The sequence below is a fragment of the Selaginella moellendorffii genome, unplaced genomic scaffold (assembly GCF_000143415.4).
Source record: "Selaginella moellendorffii unplaced genomic scaffold, v1.0 SELMOscaffold_9, whole genome shotgun sequence".
Taxonomy (NCBI): Eukaryota; Viridiplantae; Streptophyta; class Lycopodiopsida; order Selaginellales; family Selaginellaceae; genus Selaginella; species Selaginella moellendorffii.
Genome location: NW_003314270.1, coordinates 2,342,369 through 2,368,318, shown reverse-complemented (window position 1 = coordinate 2,368,318; position 25,950 = coordinate 2,342,369). Strand labels below are relative to the sequence as shown.

Sequence of the window (25,950 nt, the reverse complement as noted above, 5' to 3'; positions counted from 1 at the left end):
CCTCGAGATCTATTGAACGAGGCTAGCTTGTTGAAACCTCCATCAAGGTCCAAATCCATCGCTGCAACAAGACGCATCGCATCGATCAATCACATCCGCAAGCAAGAAACCACGAACTCACAATTTGAAGAGTCTTCCCGGTCTTGGCCAAGGGCCGAGGCGGCAAGATCCAGCCCCGTCGCCGCGCTGAGCTTCCCAGCAATCCAAGACCTGAAAAAATCGTCCCCCAGATCATCGCTTGCGCCATAATCCACAGTAATACCCGCATTCTACTGGCCCATCGCGTTCCCGCCAAAGCTCACCCGAAGAACCCTAGTTTAAAGATTTTAACGGGAAATCCCATCCCTCCCTTTATATTTTCCCCTTAAAATATCTTTGAGCAACGCTAGCTTGGATGTCTGTTGTCTCGTTGCTTGGAGAAGTGGCCTTCTTCCAGAGCCAAAGCAGCTAGTGTCACTGGCGAGATTTTTCTTGGCGTTCTTGAGCAGTGACGATTTCGCCACGTCGCCGTTTTCTAATGCGCTCGTCGATGCTGTCGCCGCTTCCGAGGACGCTGTCTGTGACTTCATGTCCTCCACGAGCTCGATGATCTTGTCTAGAACTTGCAATGCACGCTCCACCTCTGAGTCGATGTGGATGACCTCTTGCCGGTCGGGGGCTTGGAGTTTCTCCGCACGAAATCGCTCTACCAGCTCTTGTGATGTCGAAGCTGCTTCCTTTACTTCTTCGATTTTGTCAGTGGCAGTGTCAGCGGTGATTCTCTTGGTCTCCATTTGCTTCTTCTCTGATCGTTTCATGCCGTCCTTGATGCGATGGTACAAAGGCTCCGAAGCCATGAGCTTTTGGAAGACTTTATGCTGGCTTGCAGATAGCACGGCCTGGGAACAAACCGCTGAGTGGTTTAGAAAAGCACAAACTTGTAGGCAACGCGTACCTTTTGATAAAGTTTGTAGCCACTGCCAACGAGCTGCCGTGTGATGAAGTTGATCACCCAAGGTGGAACAAAGTCGAGCTTTATATCCATATTGACCAACGTCCTGCGAAACACTGAGGTGAAACTGGAAACACGGAGAACGTCGACAAGCTTCAAACTACCTGAAGAAGCTCTGCTCGTTGGTCATCTTTTGCAGCATAAATCCACCTGAAATTTCCATGCGAACGACATCCTGTGTGGCAGGGGGTAATTCGTCCGCAGAGAATCCATAAATCTCCTCTTCACCTTCGTCTGGATCTGAAGGAGCCTACACACATGTCGATTTTGCAAACAGCTAAGAGCAGAAACACAGGGACTTCGAGCATACCGTGCCAAAAGTAACAATCACAACGTCGTCCTCAAAGTACTCCAGCTCAAACTCGGTCATGAGAACCTCCCGTTGCGCCAGAGGCCACGGTACCTTGACTCTGGAGAACTTAGTTAACACTGAAACCACAACGCAGCCGCATACCTTATATGACACAGATCCTCGCCGACGCGAATTCTCTTCACGCATTTGGATTCCACAACTTTGAACGTCGGCATGTTAAACTGCGGCCACCTGTTTAGACGTCAACGAGGAACTCGCAGAAACAAAGCTCCAACATACCATGTATAAAACGCTGGAGCTTCCCAAGCCACACAGATAGCTGCGACAAAGAAAAAAAAATCCCAAAAGGCCAAAGCTTGAGAAAACCATCCGAGAAATTTTTTTTTCCTACCATTCATCATGGGTCCATTCACAATGCCTTCAACACAATAAGTGTGGAATGGCATGCCTTCTGGGCCTGGCCGATACATAACACGCATAACATCCGTTTCCTCCTTGATCTGACAAAACCACCAAAATAAACCTTCTTTCGATCAGAGAGGGAAAATCGAAGATGTGATTACACTACCTTCCATGAGAATGGCGTCTCTTCGTTGTCTAGGAGCTCCTGGCGAGCGCTTCTCAGCGCATCCAAAAACGTAGAAATCTCCGTCGCTCGCTTCTCGGCGACCTTGTCGATCGTCTCCTGGGACCAGGCATGGTAGTGCTTGTCTGGAAGAAATTATCGAAGATTTCAGCCACAAACACCTGATCGAGAGTGCAATCCTCTACAGGAAGCCTACATTTGACCTAGAAAATCTGAGAATGCGCGATGGATCAATCATCCTGGCGGGGCGAGATGCTTACCCAGTGCCGGGCTCGCGCTTAGCTGATCCCGCACGATCTGGACGATTCCAGCTCGCTGCGAGAGGGCTGGCGACATGAGCGACGAATCCAGGCGCGCGCGACCTCGCTCCTTGGCAGCCGCCATGATCGATCCACTCCCCCTCGTGAAGAACACATACTAAAAGAAATCCCAAAGAGTAGCAGTTGTATCCAACGAAGAGAAAGAAAAACGAGGCACAAAGATGCACTAATGGCCTGCGTGGACGGCCAAGATGTGCTCAGATTGGACGGTCCGCGGTCGCTCACCGAGCTATTTGACCGAAGCGCGCTCACTGACAAAGTCTACATGGCGAGTCTCGATCCGACGGCTCTAGCAGTGTCAGCTCAGATGTCTAGCTGGCAAATAGTTTCCCTCCTTTAGGTTGAGCGCGTAGGGTTTTCGCGATGGTCGCGCCTGGAGGAGGCTTTGGAGCTGCGCCACTGCAACTAGGGATTGGTGGGCACAGCACAGGAGCTAGAAATCGCTAGAATGCGGGCGCTAGATTCTCCCAGGACGCGCGGCGGCATGGAAATCTCGTAAATCTATTGGTAGAATGCGTCCAGGTCGTGATGGAGAAGGATTTTTCTCACTCGGGATCTAGCGGGAGGCGGCGGTTAGATAGAGTGAACGCATTGGGGAGGAACACAAGCTATAATTCGACCGAGCCAGGCGATGAGAAGGATCTATTCAGGTTGGATGGAGACGACGATGAGAGCGTGTCGAATATGCTCAGCAGGATTGGTATCACGAGGCCAGATATGCTGGGGATTCCGGCAAGCGAATGGAATAACAGGATGAGCCGGCCCTCTTCTGGTGAGTTGCAATTCAGAGGACATCCGGAAGCTGAGAATCCAAGCACTAAATTGGTGCTACCATCTAGGCTGGGCAACCGGACGAGATCGTTTGAGCCGCCTTTTTCAAGGAACTCTCTCGAGGTTGATCAACCCCGTAGCTACTCTCTCGAGGAAAAATCTCGGGAAGATACAACGCGGCAGCTCAGTCCTTTGTCTTCTAGTCCGGACTCACCCTCCACTTCATATGATCGCGATCGTGGCGAGGCTCAAGCCGCCGTATCGGATCGGGACTTTACTTTTCTAAACGATGGGAGCTCGGATTCGAGGAGCCACAGCAGCTCGGGTGATGGGGGTGAAGATAAGGGCCGGAGTATGGATTCGCAGGCCTCAGATGATACACATCCAACTGAGGCGGTGGACTATGAGCAAAGTCCACAGCCAACAAGTTTGACGACAAGGCTATCCTGGAGTTCGTGGAAGAAGCTCGAGTTGCTGGGATCTGGGTCCTTCGGCTCGGTTTATCGGGCTGTTGGCAGGTACTAGAAATCTTTCAACATGTTTGCTTCTAAACTTCTACGTTCGTTCTTCTGCAGTGATGGGAACTATTTTGCGGTGAAGGAGGTCCCTCTTTCCAACGCAAATGACCAAAGTGGTCTTCAGCTGCAACAGGTGAGAGTTTTTTCAGTCGTTAAACAATTGCCCTGACAGGATGCTTTTCCAGGAGGTAAATTTGTTGGGTAACCTCCGACACGAAAACATTGTTCAATACTTAGGAACACAAAAGGTAAGGTGCTTACACGGTTTCTCGATTGATATGGCATTCTCACTTATCCTTTCCAGACGAAAGACAAGCTGTACATTTTTCTGGAGCTGGTGACCCAGGGGTCTATCGTATCTCAGTACAAACACTTTGAAATGTTCGACGAACAAATTAGGAAGTATACGAAGCAGATCCTTTCTGGACTCAAGTACCTACACGAGAAGAAGGTTGTGCACAGGTATGATATGAAACAATGTGGCAGCGCACATAGTAACCGCAACCTCATGGCTTCTACAGAGATATAAAGTGCGCGAACATTCTTGTTCACGCTCATGGAACGGTCAAGCTTGCTGATTTCGGAATGGCCAAGCAGGCAAGTTATTTCTTGTGCTTCAGGACCTTTCTAAACAACTTTTCTACCTCATTTTTAGTTGGAGAAAATAGACAGCATGAGATCCTGTAAGGGAAGCGTGTACTGGATGGCTCCGGAGGTTGGCCTTGGCAATCTTTACCCGTCTCACAAAATGCTCACAACTTCTCAGTGTCTTTCAGGTTATAAACCCGAAGAAAACAGCAGGTTTTCCAGCCGATATCTGGAGCTTGGGGTGCACTGTTCTTGAAATGGCCACCGGAAAGCCTCCATTTAGTGACTGGGAATGGGTACGTTGTCTTGCCATCTCCTTTGCTCGCGCTGCTTCTTACCCCTTCCTCACTATGCTAGAACACCGTCTTCTTCAGAGTTGGTCGTGGGGCGCTCCCTGAAATTCCCGACTCCATCCAAGGAGACGCTCGAGATTTTATCTTAGAGTGCTTGCAAGCGGATCCTTCAAAACGGCCAACAGCGTCGAAACTCTTGGACCATCCGTTCGTAAATTCAAGACCAGTGGTGGACACGACTGGCCTAGTCACCGAATCCACAGAAATCGTCTCAGCGTACGACTCCTGGGGAGTTTCAGCAAGGTAAACTTTCAGGATTTTCAAGGGGAAAAAACTTACACATTGGAAAATGTAGGACTGAAACCGGTCGGACTGCGCGATCAGTCCGGACAAGGCAAAGCATTTACCACAACCAGTGAGCGGAGGTTTGTGTCGTGTATTTTATTTGGTAACACGCATTTTAGCACAGGATTTGATCGTACGTACGAGTTCTAAGAAAAAGAAAAAAACTCGCGCACAGGTTCTCTTCGAAAAATCGTCTCAGGCCATTGTAATTCACAACAGCCATCAACTGGAAAGAGACAAACGAATCTCCTATACAGGTAACCAAAACCGGGAGAGAAATTTTTATGCAACCTTGCCGCTATGTCTGACGCTCCTCGCGTTCTTGGCGGTGGGAGCTTGCAAGCGGTGTGGCGGAGCTTTCGCGGTGCTTAACTCAGGGGCCGGGGGCCGCCTGGAACTAGCAGCTCGTCTTTGCTCGATCACGTCTCGATGATATCCCTGCTCAAACCAGCGCCAAGATCAAAGATTGCTCTTACTCAAGATCAAAAGTTACCTGCACCACGAAGTTTCGTCTCTGGCAATCCAGGAACATGTTGATCCGCCATGGAACCTGGGCCATGATCTTGTCCCGGACGATCCCAAAGCTTATCTGGTCTCGCGATGTGAAACGATCCACCTCATTGAACCACAGGCACGTAAATAAGTTTGTCAGCGGTGTGTGCTCCCGGACGATGACACAACCCTCGGGAACGTCTGTCTAGCAGCACAAGTTAGTGAATCCCAAACCCGCGATTCTTTGTATCATACCACTAACGATTGGCAGCTTGGCAGTCGTGTAGGGCACCAGTCCTTCCTTGCGGTAGAAATTCACCTGCGCATCAATGGAGGCATTGTTGTACTTTCTAGCTGCCTTGTTAGCTTCTGCCTCTGTGAAAACGTCGAAGCGCTTGTAATGCTTGGAGATGGCGAAGGTGTCGTGCGTTCTCCACAAAAATCTGAGAAAAGAAAAAACGTTCATGCAGGATTGTTTCACCAAACTACGGACATACCTTTCCAGAATCTGGTAGGGATCAACCACGAGCTCGAGCTTGCCATCGATCCACAGAGAGAACCTTGCATTTGGAAATAGGCGATGCGAGAGAAGTTTCGGGATCTGCACAGAAGGAAACGTTGAGTGATTCCATATCATTCACAAGCTGTAAACACCTACCTTCCCAGTGCGCCTTGGATCTAAGTAAGGAATGTTGTGGACTGTCACCACTCTCCACAGACCAACCTTTTTAGTTCTAGAGTAAGAACCACCCCTCTTGATGATTGCTGCCTGGGTCTCTTCGTCGACAAACATGAAAAAGCAAACGTTTTTCTTACTATGCTCGCTGATGTGTTTGGGCTGCTGCAAGGGGTCATAGTTTCCTGTAGAACAATATGAATAAGACGAGACGAAACAGCCGTAGAAAGCTTACCAAAGATGGCAGAGATAACCACAATGCCATGGCACTTTTCCATGTCATACAAATCGGACTCGTCAATGTCGAAACCAGAACCAACACCGGGTTTGATTCCCCTGGCAAAACTGGAAGAGCATTGGACAATGTGAGTAGACAGAATAGAAACTTAAAAAACCCATACCCGCAGTACAAGTGCATCGACTCCTCTATCTTGTGTGATCTTTTGCGATCCTCCAAGGTGGGATGGCCGCCAAAAGCCGATCCCGGCGAGGTTGCCGCAGTAGAAGTATCTTCTCGTACATAGGTGAGGTTCTGGACGATGAGAGACGGAAAAACGCCAGATGGAGGATAAAGCTTCTTTGCTTCCTCGACTGGAAGGTAACAGACTGGGCAGGCTGCAACACGCAAGTGTAAGGTTCCAGACTTTGGCTGTAAAACTTTGAGAAAGACTGATACTCACGGCGTGGTCCAGTCCTCTTCTTGTCCGCAGGAGGGGGCGGCATCGTGAAAGACTCGCAAGGGTGCCCATGAGGAAGCGGAGGATCAAGGAAAGACGTCGGAGGCAGCAGCCTCAGGTACTCGACCACACTCGCGGCGCCTGCCGCAGCTTCACTCGTCTCATTTGCCGCATTCGTGGAACCAAAGATGGATCTTTGCTTTTCTCCTGGGAATTTACCAAACAGGGACTGGAGAGACTCGATCCAAGAACAAACAGACAAGAAGGAGTAACAGTCCGATACCTTGCAAAGGCGGCCTGGGAAGCGACACAATGCTGAAATCGCTGACGAGCATGAGAAGAGAGATGCAGGCCAGGAATGCCGCGACATAGAGGCCAGTGCGCCGATTGCTCAAGAATCGGCAGAATTTCGAGCTCCAATCCCGGCTACTGGTCGACTGATGCTGCATCCCCCATACTTTGGGAGGAATCTTGGAAATCCGGGGCAATGGCGGCAGCTGAGCTGTGCTGCTGCCGTTGCGGTACGCCCTCGCGCCGCTCATTGCAATTTCTTCCCCATCGCCCCGCAAGAACCCTAAGCCCTAGATCAAGAAATATTTTCCCTCCAGACCGGTCCGAAAATAATGCGATCTAGTAAAAGACATCGAGGAGAATATCCCCGTGCATCTTTTCCCATTTTAAATCTCGCGTACCACATATTTCCTTGTGCTGGCACCGAACGCCATAAAATCACCGTCTTGGAGCTCTTGCCTGCTCTTCCCGACCCTTTTCTTGTTCACGAAAGTTCCGTGGACCGAATCCATATCGACCAAATGCAAACTTTCTCCGCTCCAGAGTAATTTCGCGTGCTGCGAGACAAATGCTGCGATGAATTCCCGCGAGAAGAGTACAAAAAAGGAGAGGATTCAATGAAACCATTTCGTACCTGTCTCGATATGGATGCGTGATCCAAGACGACGTCGCAAGTTGTTTGGCGACCGAAGATCAGCTCTTCTTTCTCGCAGGGGTTGATCGTGTCGACGATCTGTCCACTCTGTGCGATAGCGGATACCATAAGTTATATAAGGAAGAAACGAAGAACAAAAAACGGGCAAACCTTGTGAACTTCCACAACAAATTCTTTCGCTGGCCTCCCGCTTCGTTTCCTCTCGACTTCACGCAGTTGCTTGATGAAGCCTGGATTGGGATCAACCTCCTTGCGCTGCTCCTTGAGGAACCTACAAAATCGAGAAACAATAAACTCACAAGTTACACACAAACGTCGGTTTCGAAACACCTTGGAACAGCACTTCACTTGATTGTCTCGTCGACTCCCCAGTGCTGGACACGCATCAGGTAGTAAGCGCACAAGGTCACGGAGCGGCTGGCTCCAGCGCCGCAGTGGACGAGCACCCGAGCTTTCGCTCTCTTTGCCTCCTCTATAAACTCGAATGCCGGTTCGAAATACTGAGTTATATTTGCGTTCGGTTCATCTGCGAACGAGCAATAGTTTTAATATTCCTGGAAAAAAATCAAAGGAGCTCACCAAAAATGTCGAAGTACTTGTGCGTGCATCCTTTGATTTCCTTTAAACGCTCGGTATGAGCAGTCAATACGTATGTTATGTGAAGATCGTTGAGAATGGGCACGGAGTTCGCGTGTTCCCAAGTTCCCATGTATAGGAACCGAGGTATAATCTTAAAACCAAGAGTCAGGAAATGAGAATAAAAAGAGAATTTTTTGATGCGAGTACCTCAGCTGGATAGCTTGGAATCGCCCAAGGTTTGACAGACTTACATATGATAAAAGGATATCGCTTTGAGAAACAGGCAAACGGGTCCCCGCCTTCCTCATCTATGCCAGACACGAAAGAATTAGATTTCTTCGCGAAAAAGCAACGAAAGAAATCTAGCTCACCTTCCATGATTTTCAGAGACTTGACACGATTCTCCTCCATTAAAAACTTGGCAACTGGATCGACAATCACTTCGCTTGCCTTGCGCTTCTTCTCTTTCTCTTTCTCTTTCTTTTCCTCCTTCGTCGGCCACACCCCAGGAACAAGAAGAACATCCCTTCCCCACCAGTAATCCTGGGACCAGACCGCGCCCATCACATACTCGAGCGACGCACCTTTGACACGCACGCACACAGCATTCCGGATGTGCGCCACCGCGAAGTGCGATTGCTCGCGCGAATCGAAGATGAGCAGTTGCGGATCATTCACGAGCGCGTTGAACGACCGCCACGCCATGGCGAGGACGAAGAACCCTAACCTAGAAGATACTTTCCCGCCAAATTTCAAAAGACTTGCCACGCGGCGCTAATATGGCCGTTGGATGTAAGGTTTTCTTGCTGATCTGTTGAAAGGGCAAAAGCGAAAGCCCCATCAGGGTTTGAAACGCTTGCGCTGAAACGCTTGCGAGAGATTGATCGAATCTATCAAGAGGTCGGCGATGGCGCAGCACAAGAGGCGATCGACTGTGAGTATTCTTTTGTTCTTGTGTCAATTAGCTCGGTCGCGAAAGGTTAATGTTAAAAACTCGATCTCGTCACAGCAAAACTAAGAAACCATAAAATGGGGCAAACTTCACTGACTTTGTGGGTCTGTCGAGCTTCAGTTCTTCGATCCAAATGCCTGCACTACGATGCAATACATTCCTTTTGGATGTAAGTCTTTTGTTTGCTTTGATGTCCAGTTCGTCTTTGGTGTAATGTTTGCTTTTCTCGAATTCTAACTTTGATTTCGATTTCGCAGTGCACATTCCGGACATTAAGAAGCGCTTTGCAATCCACCATGCTGTCAAAAGATACATTGAAGCTGGCCATCACGACAGTGTTATCAGAAGCGGGGTAAGCATTTCGATCCAGGAAACTTGATTTTCAATGAACAACTGCGTGTTCTTTTCTTACTTTTCCAGTGCCGCATTCGGGACATAACTCCTCCGAAAAGAATACGATGCAAGAAAATCATACCTGGTCCCCATCATCATCCTGGTAAAATCGTGATTCATGAATTCGTTCACGAGATCAACCTTTTCTTTTTCTTCTTCTTTTTGTTTTTGGCTTTAGTTCCTCAGAGAAGTGTGATCACTGGAAAACTCGGGCCTAAAGATAACATCATACCTCCTCGCTGCGCTCTTGGTCCTCAGTTACTCTCTCCCGGCGGTCACTACAACGAAGATGTCATCGATGGCAGATTCATCCCGAAACAACTAGTTGAGAGCTTTTGCTTTGATCTTTGTTTTTCTCATGCCACTGTTCTTCCAGAAACCTGACAAGATCACGATAGGACACCAGCCATTCAAGAAGGAAGAAGTTAAAGACAACTTCTTCAAAGTTCACCAGGTAAAACTCCGTGCGAGGAAAGTTTTTTAAAGCCTTTTCTCTCGTTTTCTTGTTCCTTGTCACACAGGCTCGCCAAGATCACGCAACGTATAAGCTCCGGACGCACGCAGCATTGACAGAGTTTTTGTACGAGGCCAAAGATCGAGCGGGCGAAGTTTTTAACAAGGACGAATTCTCCAAAGTAAGGCCCAGCACTGCTCCAGCGGCGTCGCCGGCAAAACCTCTTAAGAAGTGAAAGCTTTCGAACAAGCAAGAGAGAGCTTTCATTCAAAGAATTTTGGAAGTTTTGTTTAGCGTCTATGATTAATGTAATCACGGCCAGAATATCCCTTTCGTCGGCGTGAAATATGCCTAGAAGATATTCTGACAGGTTTTGTGCATATTCTGTTAGATATTACGGCTATGGTTTTCCTCGTTTGATGAATCAAGAACGCGCCTCGCTCGATCGATGGCGATGCGCTCGGCGCTCATCGGAATCCTAGCGGCATTATTTCTTTTCCCGCAGGCATCGATCGGCGCCAGCGCCAGCAGCAGGCATTCGCAAGACGGCAGGAATTCGTCATCGAAATGCTTCCCGCTGCTCTTCTCTTTCGGCGATTCTCTCACGGATACAGGCAATGCGCAGCGGATCTTCCCATTCGAGCAGAACAGAGCCAGCCATTCCCCATACGGGAGGACGTTCTTCGGCCGGCCGCGCGATCGCTTCTCCGACGGGAGGCTGATGATTGATTTCATAGGTAAAGCTTGGTTCTTAGACGAAATTCTGCGCTTCTTGGTTGAAATCCGTGAATGCATGTCGATCTTTCGCAGCGGAGGCGCTGGGATTGCCATTCTTGTCCCCGTATGTGCAAGCGGTCGGATCCAGCTTCCAGCACGGGGTAAATTTCGCGACCTCTGGAGCTACGGCCACCGACATCACATTCCTCGTCCCTCACACGCTGGGCGTCCAGGGCTACTGGCTCAAGAAATTCAAGGTCGAGGTCCAGGACGCGCGCAGCAATCCGGTAAACACCGCCCTCTTGCCGGATCTCAACTCCTTCAGCAAGGCGCTCTACGTGGTCTTCATTGGGGGCAACGATTACAACGCTCGCCTCTTCGTCTACAACATGACGATCGATCAGCTCTTCGATGCGGTGCCGGTCGTGGTGGATGAAATCGGTAAAAGAATCGAGGTACATTGTCTATCTATCCTTTCTTGGGTTCTTTGGGTTCGTTGTTTAAAAACTTTTACCGGCATTTCCTCCAGGATCTCTATGCGGAATCGGCCAGGAATTTTCTCATCGTCAACGTACCTCCAGTCGGTTGCACGCCGGAGCTGCTAACCTTCTTCAATCACGTCGACACAAATCCGGAGGACTACGACTCCGCCGGCTGCTTTACCCCATACAACGCGGTCCTGGAAGCGCACAACGATGTGCTCATGGACGCAGTGAATCGGCTGCGAAACGTCCATCCAGACGGGCTCTTCGTCTACGCAGACTACTACCGGATCACCGGAGACATCCTACGCGATCCACAAAACTACGGTAAAAACGTTTCCTCGCTTAAGTCACTTTTTACAAAACTTCTGGACACTCAGGGATGGAGGACGTGATCCACGCTTGCTGCGGCACCGGGGGCCGCTACAACTTCAACGTCTCGTCGCAGTGTGGATCCAACAGCGTCGTCAATGGCCTGCCTTTCACGCCGCCGTCCTGCCCCAACCCCGCCGCGGCTGCCAACTGGGACGGCGTCCATCCCACCGAGGCGTTCACCAAGATCATCGCATCGTCCTTCCTCCAGGGCCGCTACATCGAGCCCTACGACGCATTCGATCACTGCCATTTCGACTTTAGCAACTTCTAAGCTTTCCCGGGTACGTTGTTTCGCTCCCTAGATAGATCAAAAGGGATAGAACGTTTTGCTACGAATCCTCAATTGCCGCAACCATGTTGAAGAGCAAGACAAAAGGAGCCGCTCCATTGTTAGCGGTGGTAGTGCCGACGCTACACGCGTGCATGGCCACCCTCCTCCCGGCCTCCACGTAACCATGCATCTTACACCCGCTCAACAGTGTATTGAGCGCCACACTGTCCGGCAAGTACGGCATTGTGTGTAGCAGCTCCTCGGCGTCGTACACACGGCCAGCCCTGGCTAGCAAGTCGACCGTACAGCAAAAATGGTCCCTGGTGGGCATCTGGCCGTGATAGTCGTGGTTCATCAGCCTCACCGCCTCGCAGCCTCGATCCACCAGCCCTAAATGGCTGCACGCGTTGATCACCTCCACGAACGTGATATCGTCTGGCCTCTCGCCGTGCAGCCGCATTGAGTCGAACAGCGCGAGGGCCTCTTGCCCTAGGCCGTTTCTCGAGTATGCTCCAATCATCGCGTTCCACGCCGCGAGATTCCTCTCAGGCATTCGCTCGAAAAGGGCTCTCGCGGCAGAAAGATCCCCGGACTCGGCATATGCGGAAGTTATTCCTGTCCATGCCGCGGAATCTGGGTCGGGGATGGAATCGAATACGGCACGTGCGCGGGAAAGATTCCCGGATTGCGCGTGTGCGGTCATAAGCGCAAATGCGGCCAGAAAATGGTTTTGCGGCATTTTGTGGAACAAGGAGCTCGCCTCGCTCAGATGCCCGTTCTGGGCATACGACGATATCAACGCGTTCCACGACGCCATGTCGCGCTCGATCATGCGGTCGAAGAGAGCCCGGGCCTGGCGCAAATCGCCGCTCGCCGCGTGGCCCTGGACGACAGCCGTCCACGTCACCACGTCGGCGGCCTCGGCCACGTGGGCGAAGAGGGCAAGAGCCAAGTGGACGTTCCCGGCTTCGCCATGCGCCGCGATCATCGCGTTCCAGGAGACGAGGTCCCGCTGGGGAAGGCGATCGAAGACGACTTGTGATTGGTCGAGGTCGCGCGCGTCGATGTGGCACTGGAGGATCGTGTTCCAGGAGATTATGCTGCGCTCCGCCATGGAATCGAAGAGCTCGCGCGACTCGGCGCATTGCCCTAGCTGGGAATGCGCTGCGAGCATCGTGTTCCAGGAGAAGAGATTCCGGTAGGACATCCGATCGAAGAACCCTCTGGCGCGATCGATGCCACGGGACTGGCTGAAGCCCTGGATCATCGCCGTCCAGGTGATGACATTGCGCTTGGGCATCTCGTCAAAGAGCGTTGTGGCCTGATCCAGATGCCCTCTGGAGGCAAATGCTGCGACCATTGCATTCCAGCAGGCAAGGTCTCGCTCGGGGATTTTCCAGAAAAGATCGGATGCCTCGCGGAGCTGGGAGTGGTCCGCGTAGATCACGATCATCACTGTCAAAGAGACCACTGTGTGCTGGGGCATCTGGTAGAAAATTTCTTGCGATTGGGCAAAATGCCCGCTCCTGGCAAATGCCGCAAGGATCGAGTTCCACGACACGGCGTTCCTCTCAGGCGACGTGTCGAACATTTTCTTGGTTTGGCTCGTGAGATTGTTGTGAGCGTAGGCCGCGATCATCATGTTCCAGGAGAAAACATTGGGCTGCGGGATGGATTCGAAGGCCTTGCGCGCCTCGTCGATGCTCTTGCACCGCCCATACATCTCCACCACCAGGTTTCGGAGCAGCGTGTCGCCGCCCACACGGCTGCGCAGGAGCCGCTCGTGAATCGCTCGCGCGTCGCTCAGGCTCTTGCAGCACTTGATCAGGCGCTCGAACGCATCGATCTCGCGCAGGAAGGGTCGTGGCATTCATCTCTGTGTGGGTAAATGCGACAGCTAGAGCTGCCGGTTTCGATCTGACACTCAGTGGATACAAACTGTGTGTGATGCTCATCCAGCAGTCACCACAAAGGCGATCATCATCGTGTCAAGAACGCCACAAACACTAAAACCCTACCCAAGAACCCTAGCATGTTTTACCCAAGAGCCCTAGCATTTCCCCATTCGTTTTATTCATGAGAGTGGCGGCATCCAAGCTCAGGAAAAGCGGCATTGCGCAGCGCATTTCATCCGGTAAGGTGATCTCTCGATCGACGCGGAGGCTCATACGCATTGCAGTGAGTGACGATCTCGTGAAAATCCGTCAAGCCGAGAGGCGCAAGGTCGAGATTGTCACGGATCAATCTTTCGAGCTCCCAGGTGGGAAATTCCTCCACATTTCGTCCGATCACAGCAAACACAAGGGCACGAAGTTCGCATTTCTCGGCACTTCTCTCTTCCCTGGAAGAACCGAACCGTGCCTTCTTGTAAAAAATGGTGAGTTTTTCTCTCTTTTTGTTTTCTTGGCTTTCGAGAACTTTGTTTTAGAAGGACGATGCTTCATTTTTAACTGCGGAGACAATGTTTATCGAGAACTTCAGCGTGCCTCTTATCTCGAGAAGCAGTGCACGATTTTTGTAACGAGCATGGACATCAACAATGTATCCAAAGAAGTTCTTTTCATTTTTTCGTTCTAGCTCGAACCTTGACAACGAAAATTTCCTCCCAAATGGAACCATCAGATTGTTGGACTCCCTGGTAAGAAGCTCTTTCTTTCTCTCGTTTTTATTCTTCTCACCGTTGCGATTTATCATCCTTCCAGGTCTATTGTCGCCTGGAGTTTTACCCCCACCCGTGGTGATCTATGGTCCTCAAGGTCTGCGGCAGTACATTAGAGCTACGCTACGAGCCTGCTTTGCTAGAGTTCCCACAAAGTATACCGTGCATGAACTCCTTTTAAACAATGTAAGGACCTTGTGTTGCAGTATGCTGATTTGTATATGGTTTTTTTTCTTTTCAGGACTTGAGAGTTGGAAATCAGCAATCTCAAGACTTGATGCACGAAGATGAGCTTTATGGAGACGATCTGCTGTGCTCTGGAAACGATTCATATCCACTGTAAGTCCTTTCGTTATTTGCGTCGTAATGAAAGCCTTGTCTAACTCTGTGCAGCGTCGAAGATGACCACCTCAACGTGATATCCTGGTCTTTGTGCCAAAAGAAACAAAGCTGCGGTTTCATCTACAAGGAAACGGGAACGTAAGTTTTCTATTATGTTCCCAAACACAGTGGGTAGCAAACTAATGATGTCACTTGAAAGGATTGCAGTTCGGGAAACTCCATTGGTAAGCTCTACGCTAAGCGTCTTCCACTAAAGTTGAGAATTCTACGTAGCTTTGGTGAGCCGGAAGAGCGAGAGAGTACCATGGTGCTTGAAAGCCAAAGACGTGGATGTTCTCGTTCATGAAATTGACAATACCATCCATGGAGCTCGTAAGTGTCCCACCCTCTAATCCATGAAATAAGAAAACTTCTCATGTCAATCCAGAAATCGCTGGGGATCAAGCCAAGGCTATCAATGCCAAGTCCCTTGTGATGAGCGGCTGTTCAGTGAGTCTATTTTTGTTGCAATGCAACTGTATGTTGACAAAATTTTGGCAGAGAACTGGAAGCCAGGAACTTGAAGCAGCTAAGTCGAGATTTGGAAAAGCAAGCGTAGCTCTAAGCATGGACCACGTTACCTTCACTTTGAATAACAATGGATGATCAAGCTATTTTATGGTTTGGACACCTTATAATCACTTTAGAAGCTTTCTAAGTATGTTCTAGCATATTTTCACCTTCAATTTTCAGTTAAAAACTCGTTTTATAAGAAAAAGCCTTTCCACACACAAATGGATTATAAAGCCAAGTTTGAGGGTTCGGAGAGGATGGTCTTGTTTCTCTTGGTTAAATATGACATTGTTTCGTTTGTCAAAATGCTCTAGAGTGAGATTGCAATGGCCCACTTATGTGTAACATTGTGTTGCATCCATAAATTCTTACTTTCCACCATCTTAACATTTGCTGTCAAAAAATAAAAACAGTGCTTTATCATCCCAATTATTTAAATCTATAGATTTATATTTCCTGTAACAAAAATAAAGAATACCATTCAAAATAAATAATTAGTATTAGTATTGCATGATATGTATATTCTAAAAGTAATAAAAACCACAACCCCAAATTTAATTTCCAAGCAAAAACAAGAAAAAACAAAAAATACATACCTTATATAAATTGAGCTTATGTTCATAAAGGTTTAAAAACAATTATAAATTTCCATGTAACATATATATAAATTTTCGTTTTACAAAAAATATAAATTACTTTAAAAAATACCTAAAAGCAATAATAGCCATTACTAAAATATTGGTACTGACATATTTGTAAACAATACTATCCTTTATAAAAGAGGGGTGGTGAACCACATTACTAAGCTATTAATTATGAATAAAATAATTTCATAAAAATTTAATACACATAATGATATAATTCATTAAATTTTAGTTTCCAACAACAATTTTATATTAAAAGCTTTGTCCTTATGTTTGCCCAAAATTTTAATTCATAAATTTAGCTATCAAATTTAATTCCTAAATGTCCCATAATATTTAAATTATAAATTATTTTAGTTTTTAATGAGTTAAACATTAAAAAAATAGTAAATATTCTCCATATAACTAGATATTAATAGACAATATTTAAGTCCAAATTTCCATTTAAATTACAACAAGTTGAAAATGTATAATATCAATTATTACTAAAACTGTTGAATATTTTTTTACTTAAATAAATTTTTCAACTTCATTCTAAATTGATAATAATATCTTGTGTATATAAATTGATAACTCTTTATAAGATAACCCTGAAGTTTCATAGGCACAAATGGATTACTCCCATAAGATAGTCTTAGGGTTTCACATAGCAAATACCCTATGGGAACATAATGTTAAGCTCATTTATTATTTAAATTTTATATAAATGATGCATGTCACTAACTCTAAATTTAGAAAAATTATGACATTATAGTAATAAAAAAAATTTAAAAAATTTAAAAAAAAAAAATTAAAAGATACTATAAGATTTGGTATTTTTTTAATTTTAATTTTATGTTTTTTTGTGGCTTAAATTAACTTACTTAATGTCATTTCTCTTATGCATTATCTAATTATGCACATTACACATTATGCATTAAGCATTACTCAAAAAAAAATACTCATATAACAAATGTCCTATAATTTTTAATTTCTAGAGAAATAATTATTTTTTCTAAATGTTTGTTATAGTATTACCACAAAAAAAAAATCATTTTAGGAAAATTTGGTAATTTTTAATATTATATATATATTTAGTAAAAACTTTAACCTTAATATTTTTTATGTTGTTGTTAATTATAATAAAAACATATAAACCTTATAATCTCCAATAACCATTAAATGTTTTAATTTTTAATTATTCAGTTATTTATTGATTCTTTGCATTTATAGTTTGCAAAAATAGTTATATTTAAAATATAAATATGAATTAAAGTTTTATATATTTATATTAATTTATATAATATAATGAGTAAATTGGAAATTTAAAAATAAGGACACATAAGGAATATATATAGACACACACACACACACACAATTTACACAGAGCTAAATTAATATAATAATTATAATGGATATCAAATTAATATAGTTGGTTAAAAATTGTGGTTTTCATAGGATTAGAATAGAAAATCTTTGCATCGAGACAAGCAAGTGCAATTCATCCCAAGAAGAGCTGTTATTGGAGACAGCCGCAGCATTGAAGAGTGGCATATCCAGCAAGATCTTGTCTATTATCATACGTTTTCTCACTGTTTGAGGAGAATTAGTAATCCAAGTAATGTTGCATTGCAACATTCAGTCCGGGCAGCAGAAGCAATGGGAGAAGCACTTTTCTTGTCACCGAGGTTTCTACCTGTTGCTACGAGCAATTCTCTGAGGCTTTAGAAAAGCATTACGCGAATTTTGCTTAGCCTCCAAACAGGCGGCAACATGAATTTTGAAATTTAGGGTTTATGAGCCCTAGCTATGGAGGAAGAGTGGCGAGGCCGCCCTCGTCTTCGGTTGCGTGACCTGGAGCGCTTCACGGGTCCCTTCACAGTTGCCGCAGATCCAGGTAGTGATGCGCCCGCATTCGGTGTTTCCAAGCGCCAGAAGGTACAAGTAGAGGAACCTAGAGGGGGTCTGCTGCTGGCTTCAAGGGTTCCGTGGGTAATCGTAGGCAAGATCCAGCTCTGGAACGAGGGATTTTGCTGCCACTCCTCGTCTGGGCATTCTGGGGATAGCTTCGCCCTTGCAGATGATACAGGTGTGGGGTGTTGCTTGCTAAGGAACGTGGATCAGTGTCCTCTGGGTTCCAAAGTGGTGATCACGTCTTTCAACTACATTCCCTCTATTCGAAAGCTCAAGCCTGAGAAAGCAAGGGAGGATTTTCTCTCCGTTTGTCTGGAGGTCCATGAGCTTCATGTCGTGCAAGATGGATCGATACTTCAGGTTTTTCCACGGTTGTGTCTCAGTCCAGCGTCGGCCGACGTGAAGAATGAGATGCTGGAGACGCCACCTCTGAAACGAAGTGGTGGAAAGGCTCGGCTCACGATGCGGGGATGCTTGCATTGTTTTAGCCCATCCTTCGCTCTTCCCTGCACACGCTCAACGTTTTCCATGGCGAAGAGCTTGTTCGCTGGGGGTGAAAAGGGCGATGGACAGGTCCTTAAAGGCTTTCTTGTGGAGCTAAGGAACTGTAGTCATCAGCGTCTACGCTCGAAGAAAGATGCGGAAGAAGATGGTCAGCTGGTTCGGGTTTTCTTCTCGGGGGCTTTGTCTGCCTGGCGTCCTGTTCTACTGGATTGCGTCGGTAGCTGGATTTGCATCACCGGTCTAAGAAAGAAAATGATCAGCGTTGGGCCGAAAGACTTGCACCTGATTTTGGCGGCCACAAGGACTACTTTCGTCAGCCGAACACCGGATGAACTTGAGCGTCCGAGAAGCTTGCGGACTGATCTGGTTCGGGACAAGAAAACTTTTGGCTCCTACGTTGGTGTAGTTACTGGGGTACAATTCGAAGGAAGGATGGTGGAGCTGGATGAGAACGTTTGCTTGCTACTGACTCACCAGGAGCATACTTTTCTGCATGGTCTTCGCGTTGGAGCAACGGTAAAAACATTTCCGTTTCTTCTTTACGGTTTTTTCCTGACTATCAATGGCTTACAGATACTCGCTCTTAATGTACATATCGCTGCTGTAGGCTGGGGCTGGAGAAAGTACCTATTGCTGGGTGCTTGCTTTCGTTCTACTGTAAAAATTGTTTGCTTTTCTTCGTTAGATACTGTGTAAGTTCTTACGGTCCTTTTTAACTTTGTGTTACCTTCTCTATGTTCAGCATTTCAGTGCCTGTGAGAACCGCATGCCTAAGTAAATTTCAGCACTTATCTTTTACAGAGACATTTGGGTAAGCTTTCCGTTTCCATTCTCACGAAAAAAAAAATGCGAAGACTTTCTTGAGCAGGTTACTTCGAGCAGTCTTAGATTTGAGAAAGAAGCTGGGCAGTGGACCGGATGTTTTCGATTGCATTCAAACGACGTCGACGCGTGTTTCTCGGGTATGTACTAATGCAAAGGTCCATGAATTTTAGCTTCCGCGTTCAGGATGGTTTGAAGGAGTTTATGTCTCACGAGCAATCTTGCTTCCTTGGACAAAGGGGAAATATTAAGTCGTCTTTGCAGGTTTCTCTCTTTCCATTTTGAAGCTTCAAACTCCAGGCATCCTGTATCGGCAGAGAATTCCACCCTTTTTGGAACTCAAAGAATATCTTCAGCAACTCTGGGAGGACTCTAGTTCATTTATCTGGCAGCAAAAACAGCAGAGCAACCGTTTCAATCGTTGCATTATTTCCAGTGACGACTTGAATTTTGTTGTTTTGGGCCGCCTCGAGGTATACATGCTTCATAAGTTTTGGAAAATAACAAGGCGCTGACAGGTCTCTAAAACCTCGGGGGCCCTTCAGTTTTTTGATGCGACGCACGAGATACACGTCGTAATTCCGGACCTCCATTGCTCATCGATGCTATATCAAGTTTACAAGGTTTTGCGCTTTTATTCTTCTTTGTTCGTGAGTAGTCTTTCTTTCAGGTGTCCAAATTTGATTTAGTGATGGAAGGAACGCCTGGGAGCTGCCATTTTTATTTTGTGTTCAGCTCCAAAGATGCTTACCGCTGTTCAGCTTTGGGATGCGAAATACCGAAGTCCAGTCCACACTGGATTTCTAGCTTGCCTAACCTACCGCCGTCATCATCGTCTACAATAAGCTTTCGCGCGAGGGTATGTTTTGTTTACATACAACATTGTCCATACACTGAAATGCGAGCTTGTACAGGTTGTTGCCGTATCAAAACTCGTGCTCGTCTGGAATAAATGGCTAGGCTACACTCCTGCCAAAAGTCTCGTGTCCAACATCAATGTCTCTTTTGGTTGTTTCGTCATTGGTAAGCGATTGCTCCACTTGTACCAACCTGTGCCTCCAAACTTTATATCCAGATGATGGCTCTGGCGTAACCGAGTGCTCGGCTCACGGAGTGCTTGCTGATCACCTCTTGGGACTGAAATTTGATCGGGACCAATGCGTTACAAGGCACACGAACGCCTTGTGTGCCATTCTTCGCAACTATGAGCGCATTGTCTACGAAAGAGACCAGAGGAAAGACTTCTCGCAAAGTTATCGAGTTCTAGGCGATGGAAGTACACCTCTAAGCGAAAGCGACCATGCGATCATCGACATGTTTGCAACTAGAGCCTGTCATCGTCCTCCTATGGTAAGTAATTGGTATACATTTCAAAGGCGGCTTGTATTGACGAGGAGTTTTTTCTTGCTACTTGCAGTCTCTGGTTTGCGAGATTTGTCCTAGAGAACTTGACAACAAAGCTCGCGTGCTTGTGAGATCAGTAGAAGAGATATCATACGTTAGAGAAGCTCACAATCTTAGCAAAGAGATCGAGCTTGCACTGAACAAAAACAAAGTTTTGTAGCTCTTGTGTTAATGTGTGTAGTTGTCTTCCGCTAGAGTCGCTTGGATGACAGTGTAGTGATGGTTTAAGCTCGGTTGTCTGTGTAGGAAAAACTTCCCACCGAGAGCTCCATTGTCTGGATTTGAGGTTCTAAAGATGACCCTTCGAAATCTCTGATGCACCATAGCCATTGCACACCTGAAGAAGAAAACAAGCTTAGCAAGCAGCAAACAAAGCTCACTTCACGAAAACAACCCTTACATTGCACAGGGCTCCCTCGTCAAGTATATGTCGAATCCCGTGCAGAGGTAAGGCCGAGAAGCCTCGACCGTGATAGAGGAGGACCTCGACTCGATGTGGATGCTCTCGGCAGCGCTGGCTTCGCAGCGTTGTCTCTTGACGGATAGCGTAGCTTCGTCGCATTCTTTATCGTCGGGAAACAAACGTCGATCCCTCTCGGACGCTTGCTCAATGGCGACCATAGCTGCGTGCCGGAGAGGATGCCAGCCTCCACTGCAAGATGAACAATCCGTGCAAGATGGTGGAGTGGATTCATCATAGCCACTAGCAATTACCTGGCCGATGGATGGATCAACTATCACAGCACCATTTGAAAGCTGAGCCAAAATAAATAAATCAAAACACATATAAGTTCTTGGGAGGTTTACATCAACCAAGATAGCTTACCCGGCCATGGTCGATTGCCAGTGAAGCTTGATGCATCGCTCTCACCATGAATGCAGCTATCGTTCTCTCTTCGTCTTCGTTAAACTGGATTTTCGAAGGCCTTGCACTTTGAAGAAAAAACAAAGCTGAGATCACAGCTAGTGGTTTCGCTCACACTTACCTGCTGGGGTGGAACGTTGTCGGCCAGAGATTGTATTGGGTAGCCCATTCTTCCCTGTCTGCAGCCGGATGCTTAGGAATCTACAAGGAGAAGTAAAGTCACTAGATTGAAGAACTGATAGAACGTCCTAAACTACCGACCTTGGCAATGAAAGTTTCCAAGCTGTGCTTCTCAACCAGCTCGGCTACTTGCGATGGAATCGCGCTTGAATCATCGGTTCGTGTGCACAGAATGATCGAAAGGGGACCTGCTTTTGAATCATCTTATACTACCTTCTAAGAAAACGGAGTCACGCACCTTCTGTATCGCGCTTCGATCGAATTCGTTTTATATGGCTCAAGTCAGTGAGAGGAAATACGACACTAAGCTCCCTAAAAAACACAACGTAAGATTCTACCTTTCACGATGAGAAAAGAACAAAGAAAACACTCACTTTATAAGAACACTCGCAAGCTTTCCTTGAATGTGCGCAGCAAAAGCATCCACTGCGCCGATATGTTCAGATACCAAACAATCACACTCTGTCCCATACCTGTTGCCGATGAATCGACCTCCTCGTGGCCAGGAATGTGGACGATCGACCAGCGCTGTCGATCCATCTGCCAGGAATTTGTGGGAGCAAGTCTAAGCCGCCTGGCAAATCGCTCATACCAGCAGCTTTCGCCCTCTCTCCCAGATCGCTGTGGGAAATGCCGATCCGGAGCAGCACGCCGACGCTAGCGCCATTGCCGCTCGCACGATTTCCCTCTTCCCAAGAACCCTAAAATGTTAAACCCTCAATAGTGACGTGGCCACGTAGATGACGTGGCGTCTACGTCACTGGGATACTTTTTGATATATAAAACCTCCTCCCCGAAGAAGGCATCGCGCTTTCGCGAAGATGGACAGGGCTGGGGACAAGCTACTAGTGGATTTCCTCTCTTTCCTCGCCGATTACGTCCCCACATTCCCGGACGAGCTCGTCGATTACTACGCCGCGGCGGCGGGATTCCAGTGCTCGGATGTGGGCGTCAAGAGGCTCCTGTCCGTGGCGGCGCAGAAATTCGTGGCGGAGATCGCCAGCGACGCGATGCAATACTGCAAGATGCGGCAGGGCGTGGGGGGATCGTCGTCGGGGGCCAAGCAGCAGCGCAAGATGGTGCTCAGCCACGACGATCTTGTGAGCGCGCTCAAGGAATACGGTGTGGAGATGCGGCGTCCGGAATATTTCGCGGATACATCCAGTGCTGGCGCCGCCGCTGGCGCCGCTGGGAATCTCGCGCCATCGGCCACCGCCGCTGCTCCCCCGGATCAATGATCTTCTCTTCCTTTCTAGGGTTTTGCATAGGGTTTAGATAGATTCCTAGGCGGGCGATGGCGCTGTGATTTCGTTCAGGCGGAGAATGCGGTGCCTTGCGGCCCATGGCGGCATCCAGCTCCCGCAGCCACGGCTCGTTTCAATCGGAGGCGGCGTGGGAAGCCTCTCTTCTTGTAGATGGAAGACGAACAGGTGTCTCCGGGCGAGAAATCTGGAGCTATGGCGCAGCACAGCACGGCATTGGAATGGCAAAACTCGCTGCCAAGCGTTTTGGAGCGCTGATTCTTCTAGTTCCAGCATCAAAAGCGAGAGCGAGAACTTTGGACAACGCAAAAGACCGGTAAGAGTCGTTTAGACAAGAAAAAAAAAGTCTCATTGATCTAAGTTCTTCCATCCACAGGTGTTGGAATGGGTTGTGCCTGCTGTTCTCGCGGCCGCCACCATCGTTTTGGCCTTGCGATCCGGCAGGGCCTTCGCCGCAACGTTTGAGAAGAATGTGGCGAGGGAGGCATCGACAAACCAGCTCGGCATTGCACTGGTGAGTGCTTGGGCTGGATTGATCGCTGGAGGCCTCCACACTCTCACTGGCCCGGACCACTTGGCAGCTCTAGCGCCCCTTTGCATCGGCCGACGATCAAAGCTCGAGAGTGCCGCCGTTGGTGCGGTGTGGGGATGCGGTCACGACGCCGGCCAGGTCCTCTTCGGCTTCTTCTTCCTGCTGCTCAAGGACAGGCTCAAGATCGAGGTGCTCCGGACGTGGGGAGCTCGAGTGGTGGGCTTGACTCTCATCGCGATCGGAGCAGTGGGGATCAAAGAAGCACAGGAATCGCCAGCCGTGGAGGAAGAGGCTGCTGTGACGAAGAAGAAATCGCTGGGCTTTACTTTCGCGACCGGGATCGTCTATGGCTTGCAGCCGGACGCGCTTCTCATGATCCTTCCAGCGCTGGCGATGCCGTCCGGACTGGCCGGGGTCTCCTTCCTCGCGATGTTTCTGGTTGGAACCGTGGCGGCCATGAGCAGCTACACCGTGTTCTTGGGATCTTGCAGCCAGGCGCTTCACGAGAAGATCCCGTGGATCACTCGCAAGCTCTCGTGGGCGTCCTCGATCGTAGCCATCGCGTTTGGCTTCGCTGTTCTAGCGGGAGAAATTTTTGGTCTAAGCTTCTATTGATCGAATGTATTGTCTCTAATCCATCTTAAAGAACGTCGCGGGTTCGACTCTCCTAAGTATCGAATCTCCATTGGAGCCACGTGGCAGGCCTCGCGCTTTAGCGTTGGAGATAGATTGCTAGCGCGCGAGCTTCATTGGAGCAATGCCCTGCTCCAAATGCCTTGCGTCGGGCACATTGTGGACGCATGGCGAGGGTTTGGTTGCGCCATGGCGGCGACGCCTTGCGGTTCCATCGATTTGCAAGCGGCAGAGAGCTTCGATTCGGATCGTAGATCAGGATGTGAGGCTGCATTCCAGGGTTTCCAACAGGATGCCGCCAGATTTGGCAGGGTCGATCGGCTTCTCGTCGGATTTCCAGGTAGTGTGTGACATTTTCGAGATGTAGAGCTCGTTTTCATGGTGATTTTGTCAGCCGGATCGGTTTCCAGCGTTCCCTGGCTCGGATTTCACGAATGTGAGACAGAGAGAAGAAAATATCAACAATTTGCGACGCTTGATCCTCCAGGTGGCGACTGTGAGTGGTTTTTTCGCGTTGCAATCACTCACTCAGGCCTGGGCTGGAAGTTCCATGGCCGACGCTCAACAAAGCGCATCATTTTTGGGATTTTTGGGAAGCATTGACGAGATTCAAAGCGGTTTTACATTGGTACCTAGAGAATTTTCTTTCATGGAGGAACGATCTTTTGAAAGTTTTGCAGGCGTTTCTTCTAATATTTTTCTCGGAGTTGGGAGACAAAACATTCTTTATTGCGGTAATCTCCTCCAATCTCGAGTTTCCATGAATTGTGTTTATACAGGCAATCTTGGCGAGCAGGAGATCCAATGTTGCTGTTTTTACTGGAACATTTGGAGCTCTTGTGTAAGCTATAGCTATAGTTCATACGTTATCTTTGCTTGAAGATACGTTGTTCCTTCTTTCATGCAGAGCCATGACATTGATATCTGTAATTTTAGGACGGGCATTTCATTATATAGACGGTGTTCTACCTTTCAGGTAATCAGAAGAACTGGAATCTCAAACCAATCTCCAGATCTCTTGCAGCTTAGGCAGCAACGAAATACCGCTAGACGACCTTGCCGCTGTTGCTTTGCTGGTAAACATTCCATTTTCGTTTGCGTTTCCTTGTTATCAAAAGGACTTCCATGTAGATTTACTTCGGAGTGTCTACGCTGCTGGACGCTTCTTCTATGGAAGGATCAAAATCACAAGAGGAGCAACAAGAGGTACGCAAAAGCTCATAGAATTCACGTCAGCTATCTCGTGCTTGCTGACCTCTAGGCGGAACTGGCCGTTGCTGGAGTAAACGGTGGCGGCGGCTCGACGAGCAGCGTAGTTCTCTCAACATTCGCTCTGGTGTTCGTGGCTGAGTGGGGAGACAAGTCGTTCTTCTCGACAATAGGTGAATGGATCAAACTTCCAGTCCTTTGCTTGGTTCAAACCAACATGAAAAAACTTGACGCGAGTTCTTCGTCCACCAGCTCTAGCAGCGGCGTCCTCTCCTGTTGGTGTGGTGGCTGGAGCTATCGCTGGTCATGGCGCTGCTACATTGGTAAGAATCTCGACTCCATGGCTCGAACGAGAGTGTTTTACAGGCTTTCTTCTTTCCAGCTCGCTGTTCTTGGTGGATCGATTATGGGAAACTACATCTCCGAAAAGGTTGGAGCTAAAGCCCAAATCGAGAAAAATAATCTTTCGCATTTTTCATCTTTTCTACAGGCGATTGCGTACATTGGCGGGACGCTATTCCTCGTGTTTGCTGGAGAGACGCTCTTCGAGATTCTCACTGGGTCCAAGTAAAACGTAAATTATTGCACAGAGACAAGGATTTTTACCAGTGTGACCAAGAGTCAAAATGGCTTTGTTCTACCTCCAGTAGGGTTTTTGGTGGAATGGGAATGGCGCGGGGTAATTCAAAGGGATTTTGGCAGGGATTTTC

At 47.9% G+C, this 25,950-nt stretch overlaps 13 protein-coding genes across 17 annotated transcripts; 8 read left to right on the top strand and 5 right to left on the bottom strand.

Moving 5' to 3' along the window:
- Positions 1-313: 313 nt before the first annotated feature.
- On the bottom strand, positions 314-2,382 carry LOC9631079. The gene is made up of 9 exons (XM_024672847.1): positions 2,151-2,382; positions 1,873-2,015; positions 1,696-1,804; positions 1,584-1,623; positions 1,446-1,535; positions 1,302-1,401; positions 1,096-1,241; positions 935-1,037; positions 314-878 (listed from the first exon to the last, which is right to left on the bottom strand). Exons 1-9 carry the CDS (start codon positions 2,272-2,274, stop codon positions 327-329), a joined length of 1,407 nt encoding a protein of 468 aa, XP_024528615.1. The 5' UTR covers positions 2,275-2,382; the 3' UTR covers positions 314-326.
- Positions 2,383-2,536: 154 nt separating this feature from the next.
- Positions 2,537-4,861, top strand: LOC9633313 (mitogen-activated protein kinase kinase kinase 1a). The gene is made up of 9 exons (XM_024672698.1): positions 2,537-3,499; positions 3,557-3,632; positions 3,685-3,747; positions 3,804-3,961; positions 4,021-4,096; positions 4,155-4,214; positions 4,276-4,383; positions 4,445-4,683; positions 4,736-4,861. Exons 1-9 carry the CDS (start codon positions 2,739-2,741, stop codon positions 4,797-4,799), a joined length of 1,605 nt encoding a protein of 534 aa, XP_024528466.1. The 5' UTR covers positions 2,537-2,738; the 3' UTR covers positions 4,800-4,861.
- On the bottom strand, positions 4,799-7,204 carry LOC9633312. Of its 2 annotated transcripts, none has more exons than XM_002967680.2 (9): positions 6,854-7,176; positions 6,574-6,777; positions 6,295-6,508; positions 6,129-6,238; positions 5,876-6,078; positions 5,715-5,818; positions 5,473-5,660; positions 5,219-5,418; positions 4,799-5,163 (listed from the first exon to the last, which is right to left on the bottom strand). In XM_002967680.2, exons 1-9 carry the CDS (start codon positions 7,110-7,112, stop codon positions 5,008-5,010), a joined length of 1,638 nt encoding a protein of 545 aa, XP_002967726.2. In that variant the 5' UTR covers positions 7,113-7,176; the 3' UTR covers positions 4,799-5,007. The 2 variants fall into 2 exon arrangements, 1 of the variants encoding a protein (XP_002967726.2); XR_002992101.1 differs by having other exon boundaries at positions 4,882-5,163; positions 5,219-5,422; positions 6,854-7,204.
- LOC9631078 (protein phosphatase Slingshot homolog) lies at positions 7,205-8,808 on the bottom strand. The gene is made up of 7 exons (XM_002967679.2): positions 8,467-8,808; positions 8,303-8,403; positions 8,096-8,246; positions 7,865-8,042; positions 7,667-7,787; positions 7,496-7,603; positions 7,205-7,418 (listed from the first exon to the last, which is right to left on the bottom strand). Exons 1-7 carry the CDS (start codon positions 8,798-8,800, stop codon positions 7,248-7,250), a joined length of 1,164 nt encoding a protein of 387 aa, XP_002967725.2. The 5' UTR covers positions 8,801-8,808; the 3' UTR covers positions 7,205-7,247.
- A 116-nt stretch (positions 8,809-8,924) lies between these two features.
- On the top strand, positions 8,925-10,227 carry LOC112345640. Its single transcript, XM_024672833.1, has 7 exons — positions 8,925-9,029; positions 9,105-9,216; positions 9,305-9,399; positions 9,468-9,543; positions 9,619-9,764; positions 9,817-9,894; positions 9,962-10,227. Exons 2-7 carry the CDS (start codon positions 9,195-9,197, stop codon positions 10,127-10,129), a joined length of 585 nt encoding a protein of 194 aa, XP_024528601.1. The 5' UTR covers positions 8,925-9,029; positions 9,105-9,194; the 3' UTR covers positions 10,130-10,227.
- A 115-nt stretch (positions 10,228-10,342) lies between these two features.
- Positions 10,343-11,802, top strand: LOC9633311 (GDSL esterase/lipase At4g01130). The gene is made up of 4 exons (XM_002967944.2): positions 10,343-10,631; positions 10,705-11,066; positions 11,141-11,420; positions 11,474-11,802. The coding sequence occupies exons 1-4, from the start codon at positions 10,343-10,345 to the stop codon at positions 11,737-11,739; spliced, it is 1,197 nt and encodes a 398-aa protein (XP_002967990.2). The 3' UTR covers positions 11,740-11,802.
- On the bottom strand, positions 11,798-13,609 carry LOC112345502 (pentatricopeptide repeat-containing protein At4g02750-like). Its single transcript, XM_024672378.1, has one exon. It carries the CDS (start codon positions 13,607-13,609, stop codon positions 11,798-11,800), a length of 1,812 nt encoding a protein of 603 aa, XP_024528146.1.
- Positions 13,610-13,764: 155 nt separating this feature from the next.
- LOC9633159 (zinc phosphodiesterase ELAC protein 1) lies at positions 13,765-15,452 on the top strand. 3 transcript variants are annotated; one of them, XM_024672832.1, is made up of 11 exons: positions 13,765-13,873; positions 13,919-14,116; positions 14,171-14,280; positions 14,362-14,377; positions 14,442-14,584; positions 14,640-14,737; positions 14,792-14,878; positions 14,948-14,964; positions 15,014-15,112; positions 15,168-15,229; positions 15,281-15,452. In XM_024672832.1, exons 1-11 carry the CDS (start codon positions 13,816-13,818, stop codon positions 15,383-15,385), a joined length of 993 nt encoding a protein of 330 aa, XP_024528600.1. In that variant the 5' UTR covers positions 13,765-13,815; the 3' UTR covers positions 15,386-15,452. The 3 variants fall into 3 exon arrangements, with proteins under 3 accessions (XP_024528600.1, XP_024528599.1, XP_024528598.1); XM_024672831.1 differs by having other exon boundaries at positions 14,168-14,280; XM_024672830.1 differs by having other exon boundaries at positions 13,919-14,280.
- A 2,272-nt stretch (positions 15,453-17,724) lies between these two features.
- On the top strand, positions 17,725-20,753 carry LOC112345501 (CST complex subunit CTC1-like). Its single transcript, XM_024672377.1, has 11 exons — positions 17,725-18,849; positions 18,907-19,025; positions 19,076-19,144; positions 19,202-19,295; positions 19,342-19,419; positions 19,473-19,628; positions 19,674-19,778; positions 19,826-20,014; positions 20,070-20,178; positions 20,231-20,505; positions 20,573-20,753. The coding sequence occupies exons 1-11, from the start codon at positions 17,725-17,727 to the stop codon at positions 20,717-20,719; spliced, it is 2,466 nt and encodes an 821-aa protein (XP_024528145.1). The 3' UTR covers positions 20,720-20,753.
- LOC9631076 (probable inactive tRNA-specific adenosine deaminase-like protein 3) lies at positions 20,520-22,310 on the bottom strand. Of its 2 annotated transcripts, XR_002992096.1 has the most exons (10): positions 22,197-22,310; positions 22,078-22,144; positions 21,979-22,030; positions 21,843-21,916; positions 21,686-21,792; positions 21,546-21,625; positions 21,386-21,491; positions 21,274-21,315; positions 20,960-21,211; positions 20,520-20,896 (listed from the first exon to the last, which is right to left on the bottom strand). XR_002992096.1 is itself a non-coding variant. In XM_002967677.2 (9 exons), exons 1-9 carry the CDS (start codon positions 22,269-22,271, stop codon positions 20,728-20,730), a joined length of 1,086 nt encoding a protein of 361 aa, XP_002967723.2. In that variant the 5' UTR covers positions 22,272-22,310; the 3' UTR covers positions 20,520-20,727. The 2 variants fall into 2 exon arrangements, 1 of the variants encoding a protein (XP_002967723.2); XM_002967677.2 differs by having other exon boundaries at positions 20,960-21,315.
- A 109-nt stretch (positions 22,311-22,419) lies between these two features.
- On the top strand, positions 22,420-24,066 carry LOC9631074. The gene is made up of 2 exons (XM_002967941.2): positions 22,420-23,182; positions 23,243-24,066. The coding sequence occupies exons 1-2, from the start codon at positions 22,928-22,930 to the stop codon at positions 24,011-24,013; spliced, it is 1,026 nt and encodes a 341-aa protein (XP_002967987.2). The 5' UTR covers positions 22,420-22,927; the 3' UTR covers positions 24,014-24,066.
- Positions 22,426-22,842, top strand: LOC9631075 (transcription initiation factor TFIID subunit 10). The gene has a single exon (XM_002967942.2). It carries the CDS (start codon positions 22,426-22,428, stop codon positions 22,840-22,842), a length of 417 nt encoding a protein of 138 aa, XP_002967988.2.
- A 37-nt stretch (positions 24,067-24,103) lies between the features above and the next one.
- LOC112345581 (protein PAM71, chloroplastic-like) lies at positions 24,104-25,933 on the top strand. The gene is made up of 11 exons (XM_024672682.1): positions 24,104-24,371; positions 24,426-24,659; positions 24,712-24,765; positions 24,811-24,872; positions 24,939-25,007; positions 25,056-25,107; positions 25,163-25,237; positions 25,293-25,413; positions 25,493-25,563; positions 25,623-25,670; positions 25,731-25,933. Exons 1-11 carry the CDS (start codon positions 24,156-24,158, stop codon positions 25,809-25,811), a joined length of 1,083 nt encoding a protein of 360 aa, XP_024528450.1. The 5' UTR covers positions 24,104-24,155; the 3' UTR covers positions 25,812-25,933.
- The last annotated feature ends 17 nt before the right edge of the window (positions 25,934-25,950 follow it).

Bases quoted from the DNA above. Each gene is read 5' to 3' on its own strand.
- LOC9631079 (XM_024672847.1), bottom strand. From the start codon at position 2,274: ATGGCGGCTGCCAAGGAGCGAGGTCGCGCGCGCCTGGATTCGTCGCTC. The intron at 1,402-1,445 runs GTATGCGGCTGC...TAAGTTCTCCAG, and splicing joins GAGGATCTGTGTCATATAAG to AGTCAAGGTACCGTGGCCTC. The intron at 1,242-1,301 runs GTATGCTCGAAG...ACATGTGTGTAG, and splicing joins TGATTGTTACTTTTGGCACG to GCTCCTTCAGATCCAGACGA.
- LOC9633313 (XM_024672698.1), top strand. From the start codon at position 2,739: ATGGAGAAGGATTTTTCTCACTCGGGATCTAGCGGGAGGCGGCGGTTA. The intron at 4,097-4,154 runs GCAAGTTATTTC...CCTCATTTTTAG, and splicing joins ATTTCGGAATGGCCAAGCAG to TTGGAGAAAATAGACAGCAT. The intron at 4,384-4,444 runs GTACGTTGTCTT...TCACTATGCTAG, and splicing joins CATTTAGTGACTGGGAATGG to AACACCGTCTTCTTCAGAGT.
- LOC9633312 (XM_002967680.2), bottom strand. From the start codon at position 7,112: ATGAGCGGCGCGAGGGCGTACCGCAACGGCAGCAGCACAGCTCAGCTG. The intron at 6,778-6,853 runs GTATCGGACTGT...GTAAATTCCCAG, and splicing joins TCCCAGGCCGCCTTTGCAAG to GAGAAAAGCAAAGATCCATC. The intron at 5,661-5,714 runs GTATGTCCGTAG...TTCTTTTCTCAG, and splicing joins CCCTACCAGATTCTGGAAAG to ATTTTTGTGGAGAACGCACG.
- LOC9631078 (XM_002967679.2), bottom strand. From the start codon at position 8,800: ATGGCGTGGCGGTCGTTCAACGCGCTCGTGAATGATCCGCAACTGCTC. The intron at 8,043-8,095 runs GTGAGCTCCTTT...GCTCGTTCGCAG, and splicing joins CAAGTACTTCGACATTTTTG to ATGAACCGAACGCAAATATA. The intron at 7,788-7,864 runs GTGAAGTGCTGT...TCGATTTTGTAG, and splicing joins GGAGTCGACGAGACAATCAA to GTTCCTCAAGGAGCAGCGCA.
- LOC112345640 (XM_024672833.1), top strand. From the start codon at position 9,195: ATGCAATACATTCCTTTTGGAT. The intron at 9,400-9,467 runs GTAAGCATTTCG...TTACTTTTCCAG, and splicing joins ACAGTGTTATCAGAAGCGGG to TGCCGCATTCGGGACATAAC. The intron at 9,765-9,816 runs GTTGAGAGCTTT...CTGTTCTTCCAG, and splicing joins GATTCATCCCGAAACAACTA to AAACCTGACAAGATCACGAT.
- LOC9633311 (XM_002967944.2), top strand. From the start codon at position 10,343: ATGGCGATGCGCTCGGCGCTCATCGGAATCCTAGCGGCATTATTTCTT. The intron at 10,632-10,704 runs GTAAAGCTTGGT...GATCTTTCGCAG, and splicing joins GCTGATGATTGATTTCATAG to CGGAGGCGCTGGGATTGCCA. The intron at 11,067-11,140 runs GTACATTGTCTA...CATTTCCTCCAG, and splicing joins AAATCGGTAAAAGAATCGAG to GATCTCTATGCGGAATCGGC.
- LOC112345502 (XM_024672378.1), bottom strand. From the start codon at position 13,609: ATGCCACGACCCTTCCTGCGCGAGATCGATGCGTTCGAGCGCCTGATC.
- LOC9633159 (XM_024672830.1), top strand. From the start codon at position 13,816: ATGAGAGTGGCGGCATCCAAGCTCAGGAAAAGCGGCATTGCGCAGCGC. The intron at 13,874-13,918 runs GTAAGGTGATCT...TACGCATTGCAG, and splicing joins TGCGCAGCGCATTTCATCCG to TGAGTGACGATCTCGTGAAA. The intron at 14,738-14,791 runs GTAAGTCCTTTC...AACTCTGTGCAG, and splicing joins GGAAACGATTCATATCCACT to CGTCGAAGATGACCACCTCA.
- LOC112345501 (XM_024672377.1), top strand. From the start codon at position 17,725: ATGGAGGAAGAGTGGCGAGGCCGCCCTCGTCTTCGGTTGCGTGACCTG. The intron at 19,296-19,341 runs GTATGTACTAAT...TTCCGCGTTCAG, and splicing joins CGTCGACGCGTGTTTCTCGG to GATGGTTTGAAGGAGTTTAT. The intron at 20,506-20,572 runs GTAAGTAATTGG...TGCTACTTGCAG, and splicing joins CCTGTCATCGTCCTCCTATG to TCTCTGGTTTGCGAGATTTG.
- LOC9631076 (XM_002967677.2), bottom strand. From the start codon at position 22,271: ATGGCGCTAGCGTCGGCGTGCTGCTCCGGATCGGCATTTCCCACAGCG. The intron at 21,492-21,545 runs GTAAGTGTGAGC...TTTTCTTCAAAG, and splicing joins ACAACGTTCCACCCCAGCAG to TGCAAGGCCTTCGAAAATCC. The intron at 20,897-20,959 runs GTAAGGGTTGTT...TTTCTTCTTCAG, and splicing joins ACGAGGGAGCCCTGTGCAAT to GTGTGCAATGGCTATGGTGC.
- LOC9631075 (XM_002967942.2), top strand. From the start codon at position 22,426: ATGGACAGGGCTGGGGACAAGCTACTAGTGGATTTCCTCTCTTTCCTC.
- LOC9631074 (XM_002967941.2), top strand. From the start codon at position 22,928: ATGCGGTGCCTTGCGGCCCATGGCGGCATCCAGCTCCCGCAGCCACGG. The intron at 23,183-23,242 runs GTAAGAGTCGTT...TTCCATCCACAG, and splicing joins TTGGACAACGCAAAAGACCG to GTGTTGGAATGGGTTGTGCC.
- LOC112345581 (XM_024672682.1), top strand. From the start codon at position 24,156: ATGCCCTGCTCCAAATGCCTTGCGTCGGGCACATTGTGGACGCATGGC. The intron at 24,372-24,425 runs GTAGTGTGTGAC...TGATTTTGTCAG, and splicing joins GCTTCTCGTCGGATTTCCAG to CCGGATCGGTTTCCAGCGTT. The intron at 25,008-25,055 runs GTAATCAGAAGA...GATCTCTTGCAG, and splicing joins GACGGTGTTCTACCTTTCAG to CTTAGGCAGCAACGAAATAC.